Genomic DNA, 19667 nt, shown 5'->3' with positions numbered 1-19667 from the left:
ATGTCTGTCCAAATCATCTCTACAGTCTCTTTCTAAAATCATTGAAGTCTTCAGTTCATTACCTCTCAGATTCCACTCTGATTGCCTTGCAATTGGTCACTTTTCTTACACCGTCCGACTCTACAATAAGAGCGACTTCGTAGTAGAAAATACGAACCTAATCTGGGTTTTTGTTTAAGACTTAGACATAGAAAGTATACAAATGGTATACAAGCTGATTTCTAAACTTTTCAAGACCCTCCGCATCAAAGTACCAACAAGAGTAAGCAGTGCTCCCAATACTGTCAATGCTATGGTTACTGGCTTGTGTATTACCTCAGATGAACTTTTCATCTTGTTCAGATTATCTAATACCTGTCCCTCCGGGGGCATGTTACCTTTATGAAAGACCCCATTTTGTGTTTGATTGCAATCCCGGGGAAAAGAGGTGCTACCAGTACCTCTTGTCTGCCGAGACTATAAATTGTTGATGTCAAATGTATCCTCGGCCTTTCCTTGAAATAATTTGACATGGGCTCGAACCAGAGAATCACATAATCTGGTACTACGGTTGGATAAGTGCCCGGAGGACTTGTACTTGCTGGTCAGTTGGTTGAGGTTCCTGCGGTGTCTGGGACCCCATTTTATGTTTGATTACAATATCGCGAAAAAGAGGTGCTACCATTACCTCTAGTCTGACGAGACTATACACTGTCGATGTCAAATGTATCCTCGGCCTTTCCTTGGAATGATTTGACATGGGCTCGAACCAGAGAACCACATATTCTGGTACTACGGTTGGCCAAGTACCCGCAGGACTTGTACTTGCTGGTCAGTTGGTTGAGGTTCCTTCGGGATCCACGTAGTGGCTGTAGTTTAAATCCAAATTCGCGGAGAGAAAATATTAGTTTAAGGGCAGATATATCTTATACCTAATGGGTTAGATAATTCTCTCTTAAAATGACATAGGTCTGTGTGCGAAGCAGCATATGCTGGATTCCAGAACCTAACCGTTATTTCTTACCGGTCGTGTAGTGGGGCGCCGGTATATGCTGGGGAATTGTCAGTCATTCCGTAGAAAGATCTTTATGATAATGGGAATGGTACTGATGCAAAAACAATTGGTGAAAGATCGGGAAAGTCTCCATATGTTGGAGTTTAGTACTGATTTAGTATGCCTTTTTACGCTTCGGGGTACATCTCGGTGATATTGCCATCTCGACAGTATATATTGTTTCATTCTAAGCGATTAGTTGTCGGAGCAATTTTTGGGTTCAGTTGGCTTGGAAATTCCTACATCCTTTGTCACGCAGATCACTACATATAGAGGGATTCTGATCTATTATTCTCGGTATTTCGTACTACCAAATATGTCTCTAAGTGCTGTTGTCGAATCAACAGGGCTTCGTGATATGGTTGTGCGACTAATGGTTGTGAATACCATCTGAGCGGATCGTAAGAGGATGAGGACGCTACAGCGTTGCTTATGACTATGCATATACCTGAGTCTTTCTCGAGATTACAGATTCAGCAGGTGCGATGTTGGGGTTATATATCTTCTCAATTCCATTCACTTTCTATACTATCTTAGACTGTACTTTTCCACATCGATATGGGTTTCCAGAGTATGTGGGCATTAGGGGAAAGACGAGGCAATAACAGACATAGTCCCTTTCATAATCTGTGCTATCTTAACATTCTTTCTTTTGGGCAGCACATGATTAGCAAGATCGAACCTATCACAATCCTTTAGATCAGACAATGTAAGAATGATCAGTCAAGACATGGTCGTCTAACATCACCTCAGTTTTGTACCTCTGCAAAAAGACTACTATAGCAAGGAGCTATAGTCGCAATTGCAGCGAAAGGAGTGACCTTCTCTGTGAGTGACATGCCCTAGCGCCCAAGGTAATGCCCTCAACTAATACCAATAGATTTTTAATGATTGTCCTTTGGTCCATGTTAACCTTGAAATCAAACTATATGTAGATCACAATTTTAAAGATAATTGGAAGTCCCAAGTAGATGAACTTATAATTATGATTTAGATTTACTCGATTTTACTTTTCAACGTGTTCTTTGCCACACCCTGCAGATTATTACAATTTTCCCTAGTACCTGGCTCTTAGTCCAGAAACTAAGAAGATCCATTAACTTACGTATATATTTAAATAAAATTAATACAAATCAAATTAAAACAATTTTTATTACAACTCACTTGAAGTATTTATTACACTTGCAAATTAAACATTCAAATGTAAATTGTTTCGTAAATTATGTGTCATTTATTAAAGATTTTAATAAACTACAATAAACCATATAGAAGAGTTAAGAGTATTTTAGCCATAACCATTGAATGACAAGAAAATTATGAGCCATATTAACAACAAATCATTAGCAATAATTTAGACAACATTTTTTAAGTGTTCTCAGGCAATTGTAGGCAACAATAATAACAAACACAACAATTCCTACTTGGAAATGAGGAACAACAATTCATTCATTCAGTCAGTCAGTCTTCATCGTCGTCCATTCGTTCGTTGTTCTCTTGCTCATTCATTTGTTCAATTTATTCATTTTTATTGTATCGAAAAGAAAAAAATTCATATTCGCATTAAGACGATTGCGTTACTAGAGAAGATACATTTCGTGTCTATATTTCACGCCAACCTACAAATTCATAAACAATCTGAACCGATGGTTGGTTGGATGGACGGACAGACAGACGGACGGACAGAGTGAAAGACAGACAGTTAGTTAGTTGGTTGGTTGTTGGGACGGTTGTTTGGTTTGATTTTTATATGTTGGCATGGGTTGGGTTGATTGTTCATTCATTCCTTACAGCGAGCAGGCTGTTTCATTTAATGATTTCTGAGTTACAAGGCTTTTACGTGAATATATGTGCCACAAACGCATTTCAATTTCTAGCTGCAGCAGAAGATGAACGTTTCAGTTTTTTTTTTAATTTGTTGGTTTATCTGTATATTGCCGAGATAGTTTGTGCTGCCTTAGTCAACGAGATTAAGTGTATTGAATCTCAGCAGGTTTAATAACACAACAATTTCGCAACAACTTATGACAATGCGGTGGTAACAAATAACACTTTCAAGCCATTATGACTGAGCTTTCATTCATGCCGACTGATCAGCCAACCAACCAGCCAGCCGGCTAAAAACGTATGAACTGCAGCGACTAAACTACAAATTCAGTTTTAAAACTCAATCATCTAAAAGTGTAATGCTTTTTTGATTCCGTTTTTCTTTGCCGTTCAAAAGAGCTGAGAATTTATGGTGAACTACTACCGCAGCATGAGTTGAGTCTGCGTATTATGTGATTTCTTTTATTTTTTGGTAAATAGAATGTCTTAAATTATGAATATTACCACAATGAGTCAATTCTCAATAAATTTAATTCCCCAGCTTAATCCCCAGCATCCAACTTAGTCAGCTCGCTAAGCAATCTCCAATAAGGAGAAACCCGTTCTCAGCCAGCCAGCCTGCTTGCCAACCAATTTAGCCTTCATACTTTACAAGCGGCATATAAAGTTGTCGCTGTCGTCGTTGTCTTGGATGGCTCATGAATCAGTAACTGATTTTTCTCTGATCACACCAAAACCAAATAAGTAAAGGGAAATAGACCGACCGCTTGTTTTTCCATTGCAAAGTTATACACATAATTTGTACGCACATGATTAGATATGACTTTCTTCTCCTTAGATCTTTTTTTTTTTTTTGTTTCTCTTTTATACTTACACTCAAAACTTACCACAGGGGCGTCTTGTACGATCATTCCTTTGTATCATTTCAAATGATCTCATAATCTATGGGCAATTAAACAACATGATTGTCTAATCTCATTTCATATACGAGTGCAGATATATCTGTCTGATTACATGGATATTTGCATGATCAGTTTGTTAATAAATTTGATATGGAATTTCATATTATCGTACATCATGGTGATAATGAGCGAGGTGTTTATCCTTAAGATTAAGGTGCAAGAAAACGTAAGTTTTTTCTCAAGTGAAAACATGTCGCTTGGATTGTGGTAAGAAAAACAACTTTGCAGTTCTGTGGTATAAGATTTGTTTGGGTGTTTAAACGGGGGTAGACAATTATTTATTTTAAAATGTATTTGTCATATTGTAATTTAAAAAATTTGCAGCAATTGATATTGTTTTATTGGGGCATTAATGTTAAAACAGGTGGCTCTTGGACTTCAGGCAGTTGTTAAAACTAATAGTTTAGGTTCTAGTCATGAAAAGCTTTCAGGAAAGTAATTTCTGCATTTTGAAGACAGTTGCGACTACTTCTGGCTTTAGTTCTAGTTCAGTTCTAGTTCAGTTCTAGTTCAGTTCTAGTTCAGTTCTAGTTCAGTTCTAGTTCAGTTCTAGTTCAGTTCTAGTTCTAGTCAGTTCTAGTTCAGTTCTAGTTCAGTTCTAGTTCAGTTCTAGTTCAGTCTAGTTCAGTAGTTCAGTCTAGTTCAGTTTCTAGTTCAGTTCTAGTTCAGTTCTAGTTCAGTTCTAGTTCAGTTCTAGTTCAGTTCTAGTTCAGTTCTAGTTCAGTTTCTAGTCAGTTCTAGTTCTAGTTCAGTTCTAGTTCAGTTCTAGTTCAGTTCTAGTTCAGTTCTAGTTCAGTTCTAGTTCAGTTCTAGTTCAGTTCTAGTTCAGTTCTAGTTCAGTTCTAGTTCAGTTCTAGTTCAGTTCTAGTTCAGTTCTAGTTCAGTTCTAGTTCAGTTCTAGTTCAGTTCTAGTTCAGTTCTAGTTCAGTTCTAGTTCAGTTCTAGTTCAGTTCTAGTTCAGTTCTAGTTCAGTTCTAGTTCAGTTCTAGTTCAGTTCTAGTTCAGTTCTAGTTCAGTTCTAGTTCAGTTCTAGTTCAGTTCTAGTTCAGTTCTAGTTCAGTTCTAGTTCAGTTCTAGTTCAGTTCTAGTTCAGTTCTAGTTCAGTTCTAGTTCAGTTCTAGTTCAGTTCTAGTTCAGTTCTAGTTCAGTTCTAGTTCAGTTCTAGTTCAGTTCTAGTTCAGTTCTAGTTCAGTTCTAGTTCAGTTCTAGTTCAGTTCTAGTTCAGTTCTAGTTCAGTTCTAGTTCAGTTCTAGTTCAGTTCTAGTTCAGTTCTAGTTCAGTTCTAGTTCAGTTCTAGTTCAGTTCTAGTTCAGTTCTAGTTCAGTTCTAGTTCAGTTCTAGTTCAGTTCTAGTTCAGTTCTAGTTCAGTTCTAGTTCAGTTCTAGTTCAGTTCTAGTTCAGTTCTAGTTCAGTCTAGTTCAGTTCTAGTTCAGTTCTAGTTCAGTTCTAGTTCAGTTCTAGTTCAGTTCTAGTTCAGTTCTAGTTCAGTTCTAGTTCAGTTCAGTTCTAGTTCAGTTCTAGTTCAGATCTAGTTCAGTTCTAGTTCAGTTCTAGTTCAGTTCTAGTTCAGTTCTAGTTCAGTTCTAGTTCAGTTCTAGTTCAGTTCTAGTTCAGTTCTAGTTCAGTTCTAGTTCAGTTCTAGTTCAGTTCTAGTTCAGTTCTAGTTCAGTTCTAGTTCAGTTCTAGTTCAGTTCTAGTTCAGTTCTAGTTCAGTTCTAGTTCAGTTCTAGTTCAGTTCTAGTTCAGTTCTAGTTCAGTTCTAGTTCAGTTCTAGTTCAGTTCTAGTTCAGTTCTAGTTCAGTTCTAGTTCAGTTCTAGTTCAGTTCTAGTTCAGTTCTAGTTCAGTTCTAGTTCAGTTCTAGTTCAGTTCTAGTTCAGTTCTAGTTCAGTTCTAGTTCTAGTTCAGTTCTAGTTCAGTTCTAGTTCAGTTCTAGTTCAGTTCTAGTTCAGTTCTAGTTCAGTTCTAGTTCAGTTCTAGTTCAGTTCTAGTTCAGTTCTAGTTCAGTTCTAGTTCAGTTCTAGTTCAGTTCTAGTTCAGTTCTAGTTCAGTTCTAGTTCAGTTCTAGTTCAGTTCTAGTTCAGTTCTAGTTCAGTTCTAGTTCAGTTCTAGTTCAGTTCTAGTTCAGTTCTAGTTCAGTTCTAGTTCAGTTCTAGTTCAGCTCTAGTTCAGTTCTAGTTCAGTTCTAGTTCAGTTCTAGTTCAGTTCTAGTTCAGTTCTAGTTCAGTTCTAGTTTAGTTCTAGTTCAGTTCTAGTTCAGTTCTAGTTTCAGTTCTAGTTCAGTTCTAGTTCAGTTCTAGTTCAGTTCTAGTTCAGTTCTATTAAAAGATATTTTAACACAACTCCTGAATCTACTTATGTAATTATCTATATCTTCTTTTACAGAAACTTTCCTCAAATGGATCACGATTTAGACGATACCCATCTCTGCATCAAATGCAGTCGAACAATTGTGGGTCTAGAAAACTATATACAACATCGCAAACAGAAATGCACGATTCCAACAACTTCCACTCCTCAACAAACAACTAAAATCGCGATCACAACTACCGCAACCACACCACAACAACAGCAATCTACACCGGTTACCACAACAATAGCACAAGTTACTCCAGAAGTTAACTATGAACCATTTAACTTTAACGAACCTACAAATCCACCTAGCCACGGTGGTAAAACTTCCAAAGCTTTGGGAGAAAGTTATGAATTGCCTTATGAATTGGAAGCTGATGTCTTCTTCTCATCCTTACAATTACAAAGTGTGCAATCCTCGGTTCCCTCAACTAGTGGTGGTAAAACAGGTAGTACCCATTCCCAGGCTGGACCATTTACTAGACAAAAATCTTTACAGCAAGATACGCCATCTGCAACAGCAGTTGATCCTACCTGGATTAATCCTCAACCTCCAGAACCAGCTCCAGAAAGTAATGAACATTTTCTCAAAGCGGTTAATGATATGGGAGAGTCAAAGAAATCATTTGAAACTATATTTAAACCCATAACATTTGAACACGAATCACCGGAAGTGTCCGAAGAAGAGGAGGAAGATGAAGTAGATGTTGATATGGAAGATGACGATGAGGATTATGATCCTATGGTAGAGGCTCATGGCTCGGGAGGAAAATGGAAATTACCCTTAATGCGACAGTCACCACCTGTGGTACCAGTTTCACATACAGGAGGTAAATGGAAACCCGAACATCGTCCCAATCTTAGAGTAGCACACTCACAACTCTCTAGATTATCACCCAACTGGGATGATCACATGGATGATATGGATGCTCAGGAAGGGCAACATCCTCCCTCTGATCACACTAAGGGAAAATGGGTGCCAGGTACTAAGCTTCAGAGATTGGAGTATAAAGAAGAAGTGGTGGAATTGGCCAAATGCAGTAATACAATGCAGGATTATTGGTGCAACATTTGTTGCCGCAAACTGAAAAGTAAAACTATTTATGAAAATCATTTGAAGTCCTCTTATCATTTAAAGAGATCCGAACCAGAACTACAGCTGGAGAAGGCCGCCATTGCTGAGTTGCCACGAGCCGATATCAAGAAAAGTTTTTCCATCATGGAATTCAAGCCGCTTTCCATTACTCTGTCTATGAATAGTAAAAAGCGGAAAAGAAGATCTACCTATTTGAAGTGCAGCCTCTGTAAACATGTCATGGTTAGGCATTTAATAGGAAAACATTTGATTTCTCATTATCATTATCGGCGTATGCAGCTACATCCCGACATATCCTTGCACATGATTTTAGAAAACATTCATGCCATTGTTTTGCAATCACCATTTCAATGTCGTCCCTGTCGATTTTATGCCAATACTGAGGAGGCATTTTTGCTTCACTGGAATTCAGCTTCTCATTTGGATGCTTCCGAGGGTCCCGGCCGTTTTTGGTGTTCATATTGTCAATTTGAGTGTGAAGATAATAATCAAATGAGAAGACATTTATTGGGTCCTGAACATAAGGAGGTTCTGCTGGCAATCAATCGTTCTGTACCGGTTTGTATAAGCAAAAGATTGAGTATCGATTGTCCCAAATGTGGTCAATCATTTCGTTTTAATTTTGAACTAAGACGTCATTTTTTGAGCACTCATCCTAGTTTGGATTTTATGGGCTCTGCTTCGGATGTATATCAATCGAAATTTAGATGTGCTGCATGTCCCGAAGTTTTGCCTTCGAAAATTGCCCTACAAAGGCATGAAAAGTATAAACATTTGGTTTCTAAATATTTCTGCTCCATATGCTCTTTGGAATTTAATAGTCCCTGTAAGGCAAGAAGACATCGTAAGACCTTAGAACACAAGCAAAAGGCTTTAGCTTTGAATCAGGAGAGAATAAAGGAAGAAGAAATAAAAGGATTATTTGACTTAAAACTTGAAAAAAGGTAAGAATTTTCGCTTTATTATTTTGAAATAAATTTGTAATATGTTCTTATTAAATCCTGGACAAAGTACCAGGAAGACTGTGCAATTACAGATAGCTGTATTGGATGAAAATCCAAGTACAAGTGAGCAAGCCAAACTGAAAATTTCTGCCACAACTGAGACATCATTAGCATTGACAACTTCTACTAGAGATGAACTCCAATTGGATAGTCATAAAGATCACAGCAATTCTTCACACATTTGCATTTTATGCTGCAAAAGTTTTGCCTCTGCCCAAGAACTCGGAAGACATTCTAGAGTTTGCAAACCCATTGCGATGGTCTCAGCGGACGAGGTCAAACAAGTCTCGCAATTAACTCAAACAATAACGGAACAAGGAGAGAAAATCTGGCTTTGCGATTTGTGTGATTTTAAGTAAGTGTCTCAGATACTTTACATATACTTTTGCAATAACTTATATATATATTTCAGAGCCCCCTACCAATCCGAACTGCTCTATCATCGTGTCTTTCATTCGTATACCAATGTGGCTAAGAATCAACTACTTCCTTGCCCTCTCTGTGAGAAATCATTTCGCAAACAATCTCTACGCTTTCATTTACAAAATCATACAAAGGAAAAACTCTTTAAATGCGATCAGTGTGATACTGCTTTTTCACGTCCTAATAATCTTAAAGATCATATTAAAAATATTCATGGTGATGGTGGCGGAAGTTCTAAAAAGTCTACTAATATGGCTGAGGTTGTTACAGTTCCGGCTAAGGTAGAGAAAGTATTTCCCTGTGCTGAATGTTCGAAAGTTTTTAAGAGCAAGTAAGTAACTTAACCACTGATTCCAAAGATTTACATGTGTATTAATGAAGTTATAAGGGACTTAAGTTGTATCAAGGTTTCCGACCTAATCGATCGTATTTTCAAGGAAATAAAAGTGATCACAACATAGGCTTGAATGTTTGAGGAAGTGTTGTTGTTGTTGTAACAGTTCGACTGTGGCCGATAGTTCTTTCCTATGGAAAAAACTTTCGGTTGATACAGCTGTCGCTGGGTTGACAATCTTTGGCCGAGTATGTGTGGAAGTGTTTATGAGGTCTGCTATTAAACTTCGCATCGAAAAACTCTGAACAGTTTGGATATGCTTTCGTTTCATTAAATTTACCACAAACACAATTTGTCTCTACCCTTTCCTTATTTGTATAACGCCTTCCCAAAAAAAATCCTTGTGGCGCTTGTCTAACAAAACAAAAAATGTGCATTATTAAGAAAACCAACAAAACAATGTCCTTTTTATTAAAATGTCACTCAATTTATTTGCAATTTGTATATTTTTATAATGTTTATACATGTTTTTAATTTTGGCCATTTGCCTGAGATGAAAAAACAAGGAATAAAATTGTAAAGAAAGCAATTTTCACATATAATGACCACAAAACATGGAAACGTTTTTTTTTTATCAAAACTAAACAATTCAACCGCGTATTATTTAAATAAGTGTGTTTACAGCAGGACATAAAAGTATGGGAGTGTATGTGTGTGTGTGTGTGTAAATGTTTTTTAAATTAAAAAATTCCAAAATATACACAACCACTAATGAAACAAATAAATAAAGAAAATTTTTCTATTCAAAAAAGAACGGACAAATTAACTAACAAAACGAATACCAACAAAAAAAAAAAATAACTCATTAAGTTTTAGCAGGACATTCCTTAGTGCAATGTACCCACCATATCCCTAAAACTCATACTAGTTACCCTAACCAACAAATGCCCCAACATATATGAATAATTTGTAAACATATTGTTGTTGTTTACTAATGCATTTGTGTGTGAGTAAAATTTTGCACCACTACATGACCACATACAAATATTTTTCCCAAATTTTGTATTGCATTGCATTCACTAAATCACGCTTGCGGCCACTAAAAATGCAATCTTTGCTTGAAATGTTTTTGTTTTCTCTATTCCCACCATCATCATCACCACCACCGACAATACTTTTTAAACAATTCTTCTGCAATTATGCATGCAACTGAACAACAAATAAATACTTATTGTTTTTGCATTCGTTTAGGGTTTATAAATTTGCAACACTACATTATGGGTTTGACTGCAGGCACTGGTCATTAGTAGATTTTTTTTTAAGTTCTCATTCTTAATGCTGCCGGAAAAAAAATAATTTCTAAACACAGATTCAAATTATTATTCCAAATAAGTTGTATTTTTTTGTAACAATATTGATTTATAAGTTTTAGGAATAATTAATAAATGCAAAGAAAATGTGCTGGCAGGACCTAAGCAAAAGATTTTCTAAAGAAACTTTTATCAGTTACAGAGCAAAATTCTACCAAAGAAACTTTAGTCAATTATTAAAGAACGAAGTTCTACCAAAGAAAGTTTACTTAGTTACTGAGTAAAAGATTTTCTAAAGAAACTTGTTACTCAGTTACTGAGCAAACGATTTTCTAAAGAAAATTTACTCAGTTAGAATGCCAAAGAAACTTTACTCAGTAACTGAGCCAAAGACATCAAAAACTTTACTCAGTTATTGAGCAAAGTTCTACCAAAGAAACTTTACTCAGTATCTGAGCAAAAGAGACCTTCAGAAACTTTACTCAGTTACTGAGCAAAATTCTACCAAAGAAACTTTACTCTGTTACTGAGCAAAGTTCTACCAAAGGAACTTAATTCCGTTACTGAGCAAAAGATTTTCTATAGAAACTTTACTCAGTTACTGAGCAAAGTTCTACCTACTTTTCTAAAGGAACGTTACTCAGATATAGAGCAAAAGATTTTCTAAATACACTTTAATTAAATCAGAATTCCTAGACTAGTCTCGGCTTATTTCACCTCTAAAGTTGTCTCCTATTGTGACCTATTGAAAGGTCTGTTACCACCACTAGCCACGACATGGGAGTACCCGTTTCCACGAATTGGAACATTGCAATTGAATTAACGTTCCGTAATAATCTGAGTAATACTAAGCCAAATGTTGGCAAGTCGGCGACGGCTGTACCAACCAAAAAGAACTTAACGAGATAGTCGATCTGTTACAACATCAAGGAACTATCTATAATGGTGTCCACTTTATCCACTGCAAGCCACATGGAGGTCTCGCATTGTATATACGAGAAGGTGATGACTAACTCACAAAAAGGTTGTTTAACAATCGTTTTCTACAGAATAGCTGGAGTGGTCATTTTCTAAGAACCAGAGAAAGATGATCGTTATCAACGATGATGCCCACGGCATCGTTAAAGTAATTTTTTGAAGGGGACCTAATTTGGGGAGTAGGGTCAATTATGGACCGATCCTCACAGAAGTTAGTAGAAAGATTTTGGCACACACAAAACTTGTTTATGCCGAATTTCATAGCTGTACTGTCATATCTGAGCCAGAAATAAGTGTTAAAGTAAATTTCTGAAGGGGACCTTATATGGGTGGTACGGCCAATAATGGACCGATCCTCACAAAAGTTAGTAGATAGATTTTAACTCATACCAAAACTTGTTTATATCGAATTTCATCGCTGTACTCGCATTTCTGAGCCAATAATGAGCGTTATAAATATTTTCTGAAAGTAACCTTATATTGGGGATAGAGTCAAATATGGACCGACTTTTAAGCGAATATTTCGATGTGTTACAAACGGAATGACAAAAACAATACACCCCCATCTTTTTTGATGGTGGATTTAAAAAGCGAGGATGTAGACGCCAATGAATGGAGGTTATCATCGAAACCATTGTTACAGATTGCATGGTCAAGAGTGCACCATATAAGATAGTAGGGCCGGATGATATTTTCACGTCATTATTGCAGATGGAGTCGGTATAAGTTTCAACTTATCTTAGAAGACAGAAAGCAGGGGTAGTATTTATTCCCAAATCTTAAAAGGGAAAAACGATCCCATAATAAAAATGGTATTTCCCTGTACACCCTAGGGCGGGATTTTATCGTCATTTTTCTGGGTAACCTTAAAGCCTCCTATGGACCTTAACGAATAAGGAGTTTAGACCAGTATGTTACGCAAATGATGTCATTATATACATATTTAAGGGGCAAGGACCCAAATTATTTATGCAGAAAGGCCGAGATGGTCCTAAATACCGCTTTCGGTATCGCTGAATATCACCCAAACTAAAATAGAAATTGATCTTTTCACTAGAAATTCGAAAATTCCTGTTTTTACTGATCCCCGTTTCTCGTACATTTCCGATATCAGTGACCGACAGGAATGAATACCTTGCTCGGAAACTAAATTTTAAATAATACATAGAGGATAAAACCAAAAAGGCATTTCGATGTTAGGCGCTATGCTGGAGAACCGTATGATCGAAATGGGTTCTTAGCCTTTATAGACCAGTTCAAACCTATGCTTCTATAGTCTGATAAACCGCCAATGACAAAAAGTGTAACATAATATCACTACAGAAAGTGATATATATGTTGCTTGGGTGACGGTGAATCCATAAGAACTACGTCTATAAAAGCTTTCAAAACTTTTCTGAACATTAAACCAATCGAAACACATGAATGGTACAAAGCGACACACAGTCTTTAGGCGAATTGACTGAAACCGATTACAGGATACATCATCAATGTGTTCTAGACATATTGAACAGTTATAGACAAACAAGACCAGGCCGATTGCACCGAAAATTTCCGAAAGTGTAAGTCATTAATCTCAGATAGGAGCGGAACGGAGCGGTCAAGTGCAATTTTTTTGTTACGCGGATAGTTCTGAAGTGGGAGACAAAACGGGTATGGGTGTCAACACTGAAAATCCGAAAACTAGAAAGGAAGAGAGCTTGAGGAAGTTAACATAATGAACACAAAACAATTCCACGGAACGTTGTTCAGAATAATATCAAAGGCTGGAGAATGATAGTGGCAATAATGGAACGGTGGTTGGTCCACATAGGTTAACGAAAATTGAACTAACGGTTTCAAACGAATGTAGAGAACGCTACCTTTGCCATTGTCAGACTTTGGTTTAAATAAGAACCAAATATCCTTGGAGATATCTAACTGTTATTTAACACATTGCATCCCTCAGCGACACTGGTTGGAAAATTCTAAGGAACTATGACCAGAAAACCTAGTTTCTGAAGATTAGATTGTAATAACTTTAAATTTTGTTTTCCGATGGCGGTATAGAGTTTAGTTATACGGATCTAATGTTTGTTAAACTAAATTAACTTGGCGATATAATAATATTTCCATTTTCCATGCTGGTCCACGCAATCTTCTATAAAATGCATTGATATGAACTTAATAGCAATCAACAAACATGTTAAAATTCGATCATAAAGAATAATCACTTGAACACGAAACAAGTGTATATTGAAATTTCAATTTTCTTTTTACAAAAGAATTAAAAAACAAATCTCAAAGGAATCATTAAATAAAAAAAAATGTTTTTTCTTCTCTCATATTACTGCTGACTTGTACCATTATAATGGTTTTTAATAAATTCCAAAATATCAACAATAACAACAATAAGAAGAAGTACTTAAGAGTTAGAAGCCTGAATGAGCGACTGAATGAATCGACCACATCTATGGATTTTCCATTTTCACAATTGACTATCAATGTCTATGGCAATTTCTCAAAACCATAAAATAAATGAAGACGAAGGCAAAAAGGTATGACGACGAAGTCCATGATGCATCTATTCAGAGTAGTTGTAGTTTTCTATGACTTAAATCCCTTCTCTTAGTGCTTGAATAAAAAAAGAAACTAAAAATCAAGTTGTATTAAATTGAGTCTCAAGTGATGACGAGAAATATTTGAAAAAAAAAGAACGAAATAAAAAAATAAAATCTTGAAATCAACTGACTGAATTGAATTTAAAGTGAAGCAGGAGCAAGCAGCCAACGATGAGGAAGAATCATTAAAATGAATTGCTTTCAAAAAACTGACAATGAGAGTTTGTTTGAATATTGTTTGAGTGCTGGAACTAACAAACAGCCAAGAATTTACCGACAACAGTTGTGCCAATATTAGGGGGGTTAATAAATTTTTGGCTCTTAAGTAACTGTCCAAAACATCCTTTTTCCAAATAATATTTACCGACAAGTGTCTGAAAATTCTAAAGGATCATAGATAGTTATGAGTTTCATATTAAGATCATACATATATTCGCTTTGTGAAATCTGTACTTTGAAACACTTTCTCTCTCTCTCTCTTTAAATATTACGAGAGACCTAAACTTTAACTCGTAGGACCTAAACTTTAAACACTCTCAAACTACCACAATTCCAAAAACACACCCCTAACACAAATCTGATACGAAAATATTTGACTGACGACGTACGGCACTATAGAATATATATAGAGAAAATAGTATTTGCCGCTTCAAAAGAGAAAATATTTGAAATGCATGTTAAAGACAACACAAACTAAAAAAAAAAACAACAACTTAAAATAAAATACAATTTTAAATAAATTGTGAAAACTAAGAAACAGTAAAGGAACAAAAAATACAAATACATATTATAATAATGGTAGTAAAAAAGAACAGCAACATTACGATTCTCCTCATTCCAGTATAAACCAATGATGAGCTAGAGTTCCATGATGATGATGATGGCACTCACTACCAGTTAATATGGAAATAGTAATATGCAACTGAAATATTATAGTAGACAAACGAGCATTGCACTCGTATTTCTATTTTCACACAGTTCCATACATAATAGTATAACTCGAGAAAATAACATCAAGAACTATAGCAAAAACAACAACAACAATATGAAGAAGTTTATTTAGAACATTTTATGCCATTTCAATAAAAATGAATTACCACTAGCAAAACAGCCAACTAAAACTAACTTGAGTTCTAACAAAAGTTTTCTTTAGTATGATATATTAAGGACGTGGTGTAAAGAGGGAGCCAGAGAGAAGATCCATAATTTAGGGAACTTTTAATGTAAATTGTTATATGTACTTACCTACACGAAACCATTGTTCAGATTTAGGATCTCTCGCAAGTTAAACTAAGCTCTCAGAATATTACTTCCATAATCCGGCTGATTCTGTGTTTCTGAAAAGTCTAGTTTATTCCAGAATATAGTCTAGTCTATAGTCTAGTCTATAGTCTAGCCTATAGTCTAGTCTATAGTCTAGCCTATAGTCTACTCTATAGTCTAGCCTATAGTCTAGTCTATAGTCTAGCCTATATATAGTCTATAGTCTAGTCTATAGTCTAGTCTATAGTCTAGTCTATAGTCTAGTCTATAGTCTAGTCTATAGTCTAGTCTATAGTCTAGTCTATAGTCTAGTCTATAGTCTAGTCTATAGTCTAGTCTATAGTCTAGTCTATAGTCTAGTCTATAGTCTAGTCTATAGTCTAGTCTAGTAGTCTATAGTCTAGTCTATAGTCTAGTCTATAGTCTAGTCTATAGTCTAGTCTATAGTCTAGTCTATAGTCTAGTCTATAGTCTAGTCTATAGTCTAGTCTATAGTCTAGTCTATAGTCTAGTCTATAGTCTAGTCTATAGTCTAGTCTATAGTCTAGTCTATAGTCTAGTCTATAGTCTAGTCTATAGTCTAGTCTATAGTCTAGTCTATAGTCTAGTCTATAGTCTAGTCTATAGTCTAGTCTATAGTCTAGTCTATAGTCTAGTCTATAGTCTAGTCTATCTAGTCTAGTCTATAGTCTAGTCTATAGTCTAGTCTATAGTCTAGTCTATAGTCTAGTCTATAGTCTAGTCTATAGTCTAGTCTATAGTCTAGTCTATAGTCTAGTCTATAGTCTAGTCTATAGTCTAGTCTATAGTCTAGGCTATAGTCTAGTCTATAGTCTAGGCTATAGTCTAGTCTATAGCCTAGTCTATAGTCTAGTCTATAGTCTAGTCTATAGTCTAGTCTATAGTCTAGTCTATAGTCTAGTCTATAGTCTAGTCTATAGTCTAGTCTATAGTCTAGGCTATAGTCTAGTCTATAGCCTAGTCTATAGTCTAGTCTATAGTCTAGTCTATAGTCTAGTCTATAGTCTAGTCTATAGTCTAGTCTATAGTCTAGTCTATAGTCTAGTCTATAGTCTAGTCTATAGTCTAGTCTATAGTCTAGTCTATAGTCTAGTCTATAGTCTAGTCTATAGTCTAGTCTATAGTCTAGTCTATAGTCTAGTCTATAGTCTAGTCTATAGTCTAGTCTATAGTCTAGTCTATAGTCTAGTCTATAGTCTAGTCTATAGTCTAGTCTATAGTCTAGTCTATAGTCTAGTCTATAGCCTAGTCTATAGTCTAGTCTATAGTCTAGTCTATAGTCTAGTCTATAGTCTAGTCTATAGTCTAGTCTATAGTCTAGTTTATAGTCTAGTCTATAGTCTAGTCTATAGTCTAGTCTATAGTCTAGTCTATAGTCTAGTTTATAGTCTAGTCTATAGTCTAGTCTATAGTCTAGTCTATAGTCTAGTCTATAGTCTAGTCTATAGTCTAGTCTATAGTCTAGTCTATAGTCTAGTCTATAGTCTAGTCTATAGTCTAGTCTATAGTCTAGTATATAGTCTAGTCTATAGTCTAGTCTATAGTCTAGTCTAGTCTATAGTCTATAGCTCCTATATTAAAAGTTCCACAACCACGTCTTTGCCACATCTCAACTCTAAACCAAGACAAAAATCAAAGTTTTATTTTTCTTCTTCCAAATGCATGAATGAAAATGTACAATGATGATGATTCTGTGAAGAGGTTTTCTATATATTTAGTTTTTATACTTTTTTCTTTTCAATTTTCAGTTTCGTCTACAAATCCGGAAGTATATGGCGCAGAGTTACATTTCAACTTTATCTGTTGGCCAAAGTGAGTGACGACTTCACACTCTCTGTTTTAGGGGCGGTTGGTAGAATGGTTGGATGGATAGATGAATGCAAGTGGTCGTTTCAAGTGGCCCGTTTTGTTGTAGTTAGTTTTTTTTCACTTTATTTAATATTATTATGGTAGAAAAGAATGTCTGTTTGTTGTTGCCTGGTCTCGTTAGTCGTAAAACTTAAGTATGCTACAAAGAAAAAAATATAAATATTAAAATAACACAAGAATGAAAATAAAATAAAACACAACACAGAAACATCAAAATAGATGAACAAGGACAATAATTTGAGATGAACATTAAAATAAATTTGCTGAGAAAATGCAAAGAGATGGAAAGAAAAAGACTTTAAATTTTTTTTTCAAAAATAAATTTAAAATGAGCTTAATTTAAAAATGGCTGCTTAGTTATTACTAAAGTAAATTGCACAAACCTTGTTATCCTTCGTTTAAACTTTTTCCGTCTGGTTAATACAGCGTTTATTCCTTACTTTATCTCATTAACATGTGTGCCCTCCAATTACACTTTTAAAAGTCATTTTATAAAATCCTATTTTCCTTTGTTTAATTTTCATTAAAAATTGCATACGAATGAAGAGAAGGTGTTGCATACGTTGCACGTTCCGCACTGCACGTAATTCTTAAATACACATATCGTTTCCTTTATATTGTTACAATCCTTTCAAGATTCTTGTTAAAATCCTTTTAATTCTAAGATGAGAAAACAAAGAAATGTTTGCTAATTTTCAGCCTCAATGCGCGATGTTTATTCATGTCGCGCGTCACTATTTTATGATGTGTATGGAAGGAAAATGGAATGCGTGGAGCAAGCATATCAGAAGTGGAAAATTTAAATTTGGAAAAAGTAAAACTATAGACTAGACTATAGACTAGACTATAGACTAGACTATAGACTAGACTATAGACTAGACTATAGACTAGACTATAGACTATAGACTAGACTAGACTAGACTATAGACTAGACTATAGACTAGACTAGACTAGACTAGACTAGACTAGACTATAGACTAGACTATAGACTAGACTATAGACTAGACTATAGACTAGACTATAGACTAGACTATAGACTAGACTATAGACTAGACTATAGACTAGACTATAGACTAGACTATAGACTAGACTATAGACTAGACTATAGACTAGACTATAGACTAGACTATAGACTAGACTATAGACTAGACTATAGACTAGACTATAGACTAGACTATAGACTAGACTATAGACTAGACTATAGACTAGACTATAGACTAGACTATAGACTAGACTATAGACTAGACTATAGACTAGACTATAGACTAGACTATAGACTAGACTATAGACTAGACTATAGACTAGACTATAGACTAGACTATAGACTAGACTATAGACTAGACTATAGACTAGACTATAGACTAGACTATAGACTAGACTATAGACTAGACTATAGACTAGACTATAGACTAGACTAGACTTTAGACTAGACTATAGACTAGACTAGACTATAGACTAGACTATAGACTAGACTAGACTATAGACTAGACTATAGACTAGACTAGACTATAGACTAGACTATAGGCCTGACTATAGAGTAGACAATAGAATAGACTATAGAGTAGACTATAGAATAGACTATAGAATATACCATAGATTAGTCTATAGACTAGACTATATAATACACTATAGGCAAGACTATTAGCTAGGCTATTAACTAGTCAATAGACTAGACTTGACTATAGACTAGACTATAGACTAGTCTTAAGACTAGACTCTTATTGGGGGGTATTTTTGGAGACTAAAAGTACTTAAATTAATAACTACTAAACCACTTTACTTTCCATCCCTGACTAATATTATGGAAGGATTCAGTTTACATTTTCAAGCATTTTTAAGCCTTTCATTGCAGACTGCTAATATTAAGTGCTTTGAATATTTTAATGATGGATCTTATGGCAAAAGATGTGATGGAAAAATGTTGCCCTTAGTTATTAAGATAAACATTTTAAAACTATGTTGATTATTCCAAACCCACAATAATGAAATTTCCCAAATAATATTCTCATTCTGGATACAACTTCAAGGAAAACAATCCTTACCATGTCATCATCAGACATCCGTTGCATTAATCTCTTTAACGCCGAACAGAAGCCGCAAAAAATATACAAAATATTTAGCCATACTTAAAACAAAAACAAAATCTAAAAAACAATGACAACACAGTTTTCAGTCTTACAAAACCAAATTTTGAAAACATATTTATACCACCACCCCCTTCTTAAAATACTCTTACAGAAAAGTCTTTACTTCCGTTAATGGTTTTTAGGGGGAAAACAAGTAAAATCTTTACAAGACCTGAAACATTTATTTAAATGCTAAGATTTTCCTACAAGTTGACTGCAAGCTGAATACAAATATTTTTAGGAAATTCTCTAAAGACTGTTGAAATTTAAAGGATGCAGTTGTTGGGAATTAAGGTGTAATTCATGCGTTAAAAAAACTTGACGAAATGTTTTACACTTGCTTGAATTCTAATGAAGATAAAGGAAAACTAATGTTGTTATTTTTCTTGTTAATATATACCTTTTTGTTCTATTTTCCTTTTATGTATTAAAGTTGAGGTGTAGCTGTCATGTACGAACTCACATAGTTGTAAA

General features: G+C 35.1%; 1 protein-coding gene across 1 annotated transcript in view; it reads left to right on the top strand.

Moving 5' to 3' along the window:
* LOC119609063 (zinc finger protein 62 homolog) overlaps positions 1-19667 on the top strand; it is a 114475-nt gene that overhangs the window by 78481 nt on the left and 16327 nt on the right. Inside the window, exons 2-4 of the mRNA XM_037963748.1 lie at positions 6203-8209; positions 8277-8624; positions 8682-9023. Of these exons, the coding sequence (XP_037819676.1) occupies positions 6216-8209; positions 8277-8624; positions 8682-9023 (2684 nt within the window). The 5' untranslated portion in view covers positions 6203-6215. The remainder of the gene's footprint in view (positions 1-6202; positions 8210-8276; positions 8625-8681; positions 9024-19667) is intronic.

This window comes from Lucilia sericata, unplaced genomic scaffold (genome assembly GCF_015586225.1).
Source record: "Lucilia sericata isolate MDLA Ls3-8-SP2 unplaced genomic scaffold, ASM1558622v1 Contig000926F_arrow, whole genome shotgun sequence".
Taxonomy (NCBI): Eukaryota; Metazoa; Arthropoda; class Insecta; order Diptera; family Calliphoridae; genus Lucilia; species Lucilia sericata.
Note: the sequence above shows the minus strand (reverse complement) of the source record. Positions and strands in the feature narration are given on the sequence as shown.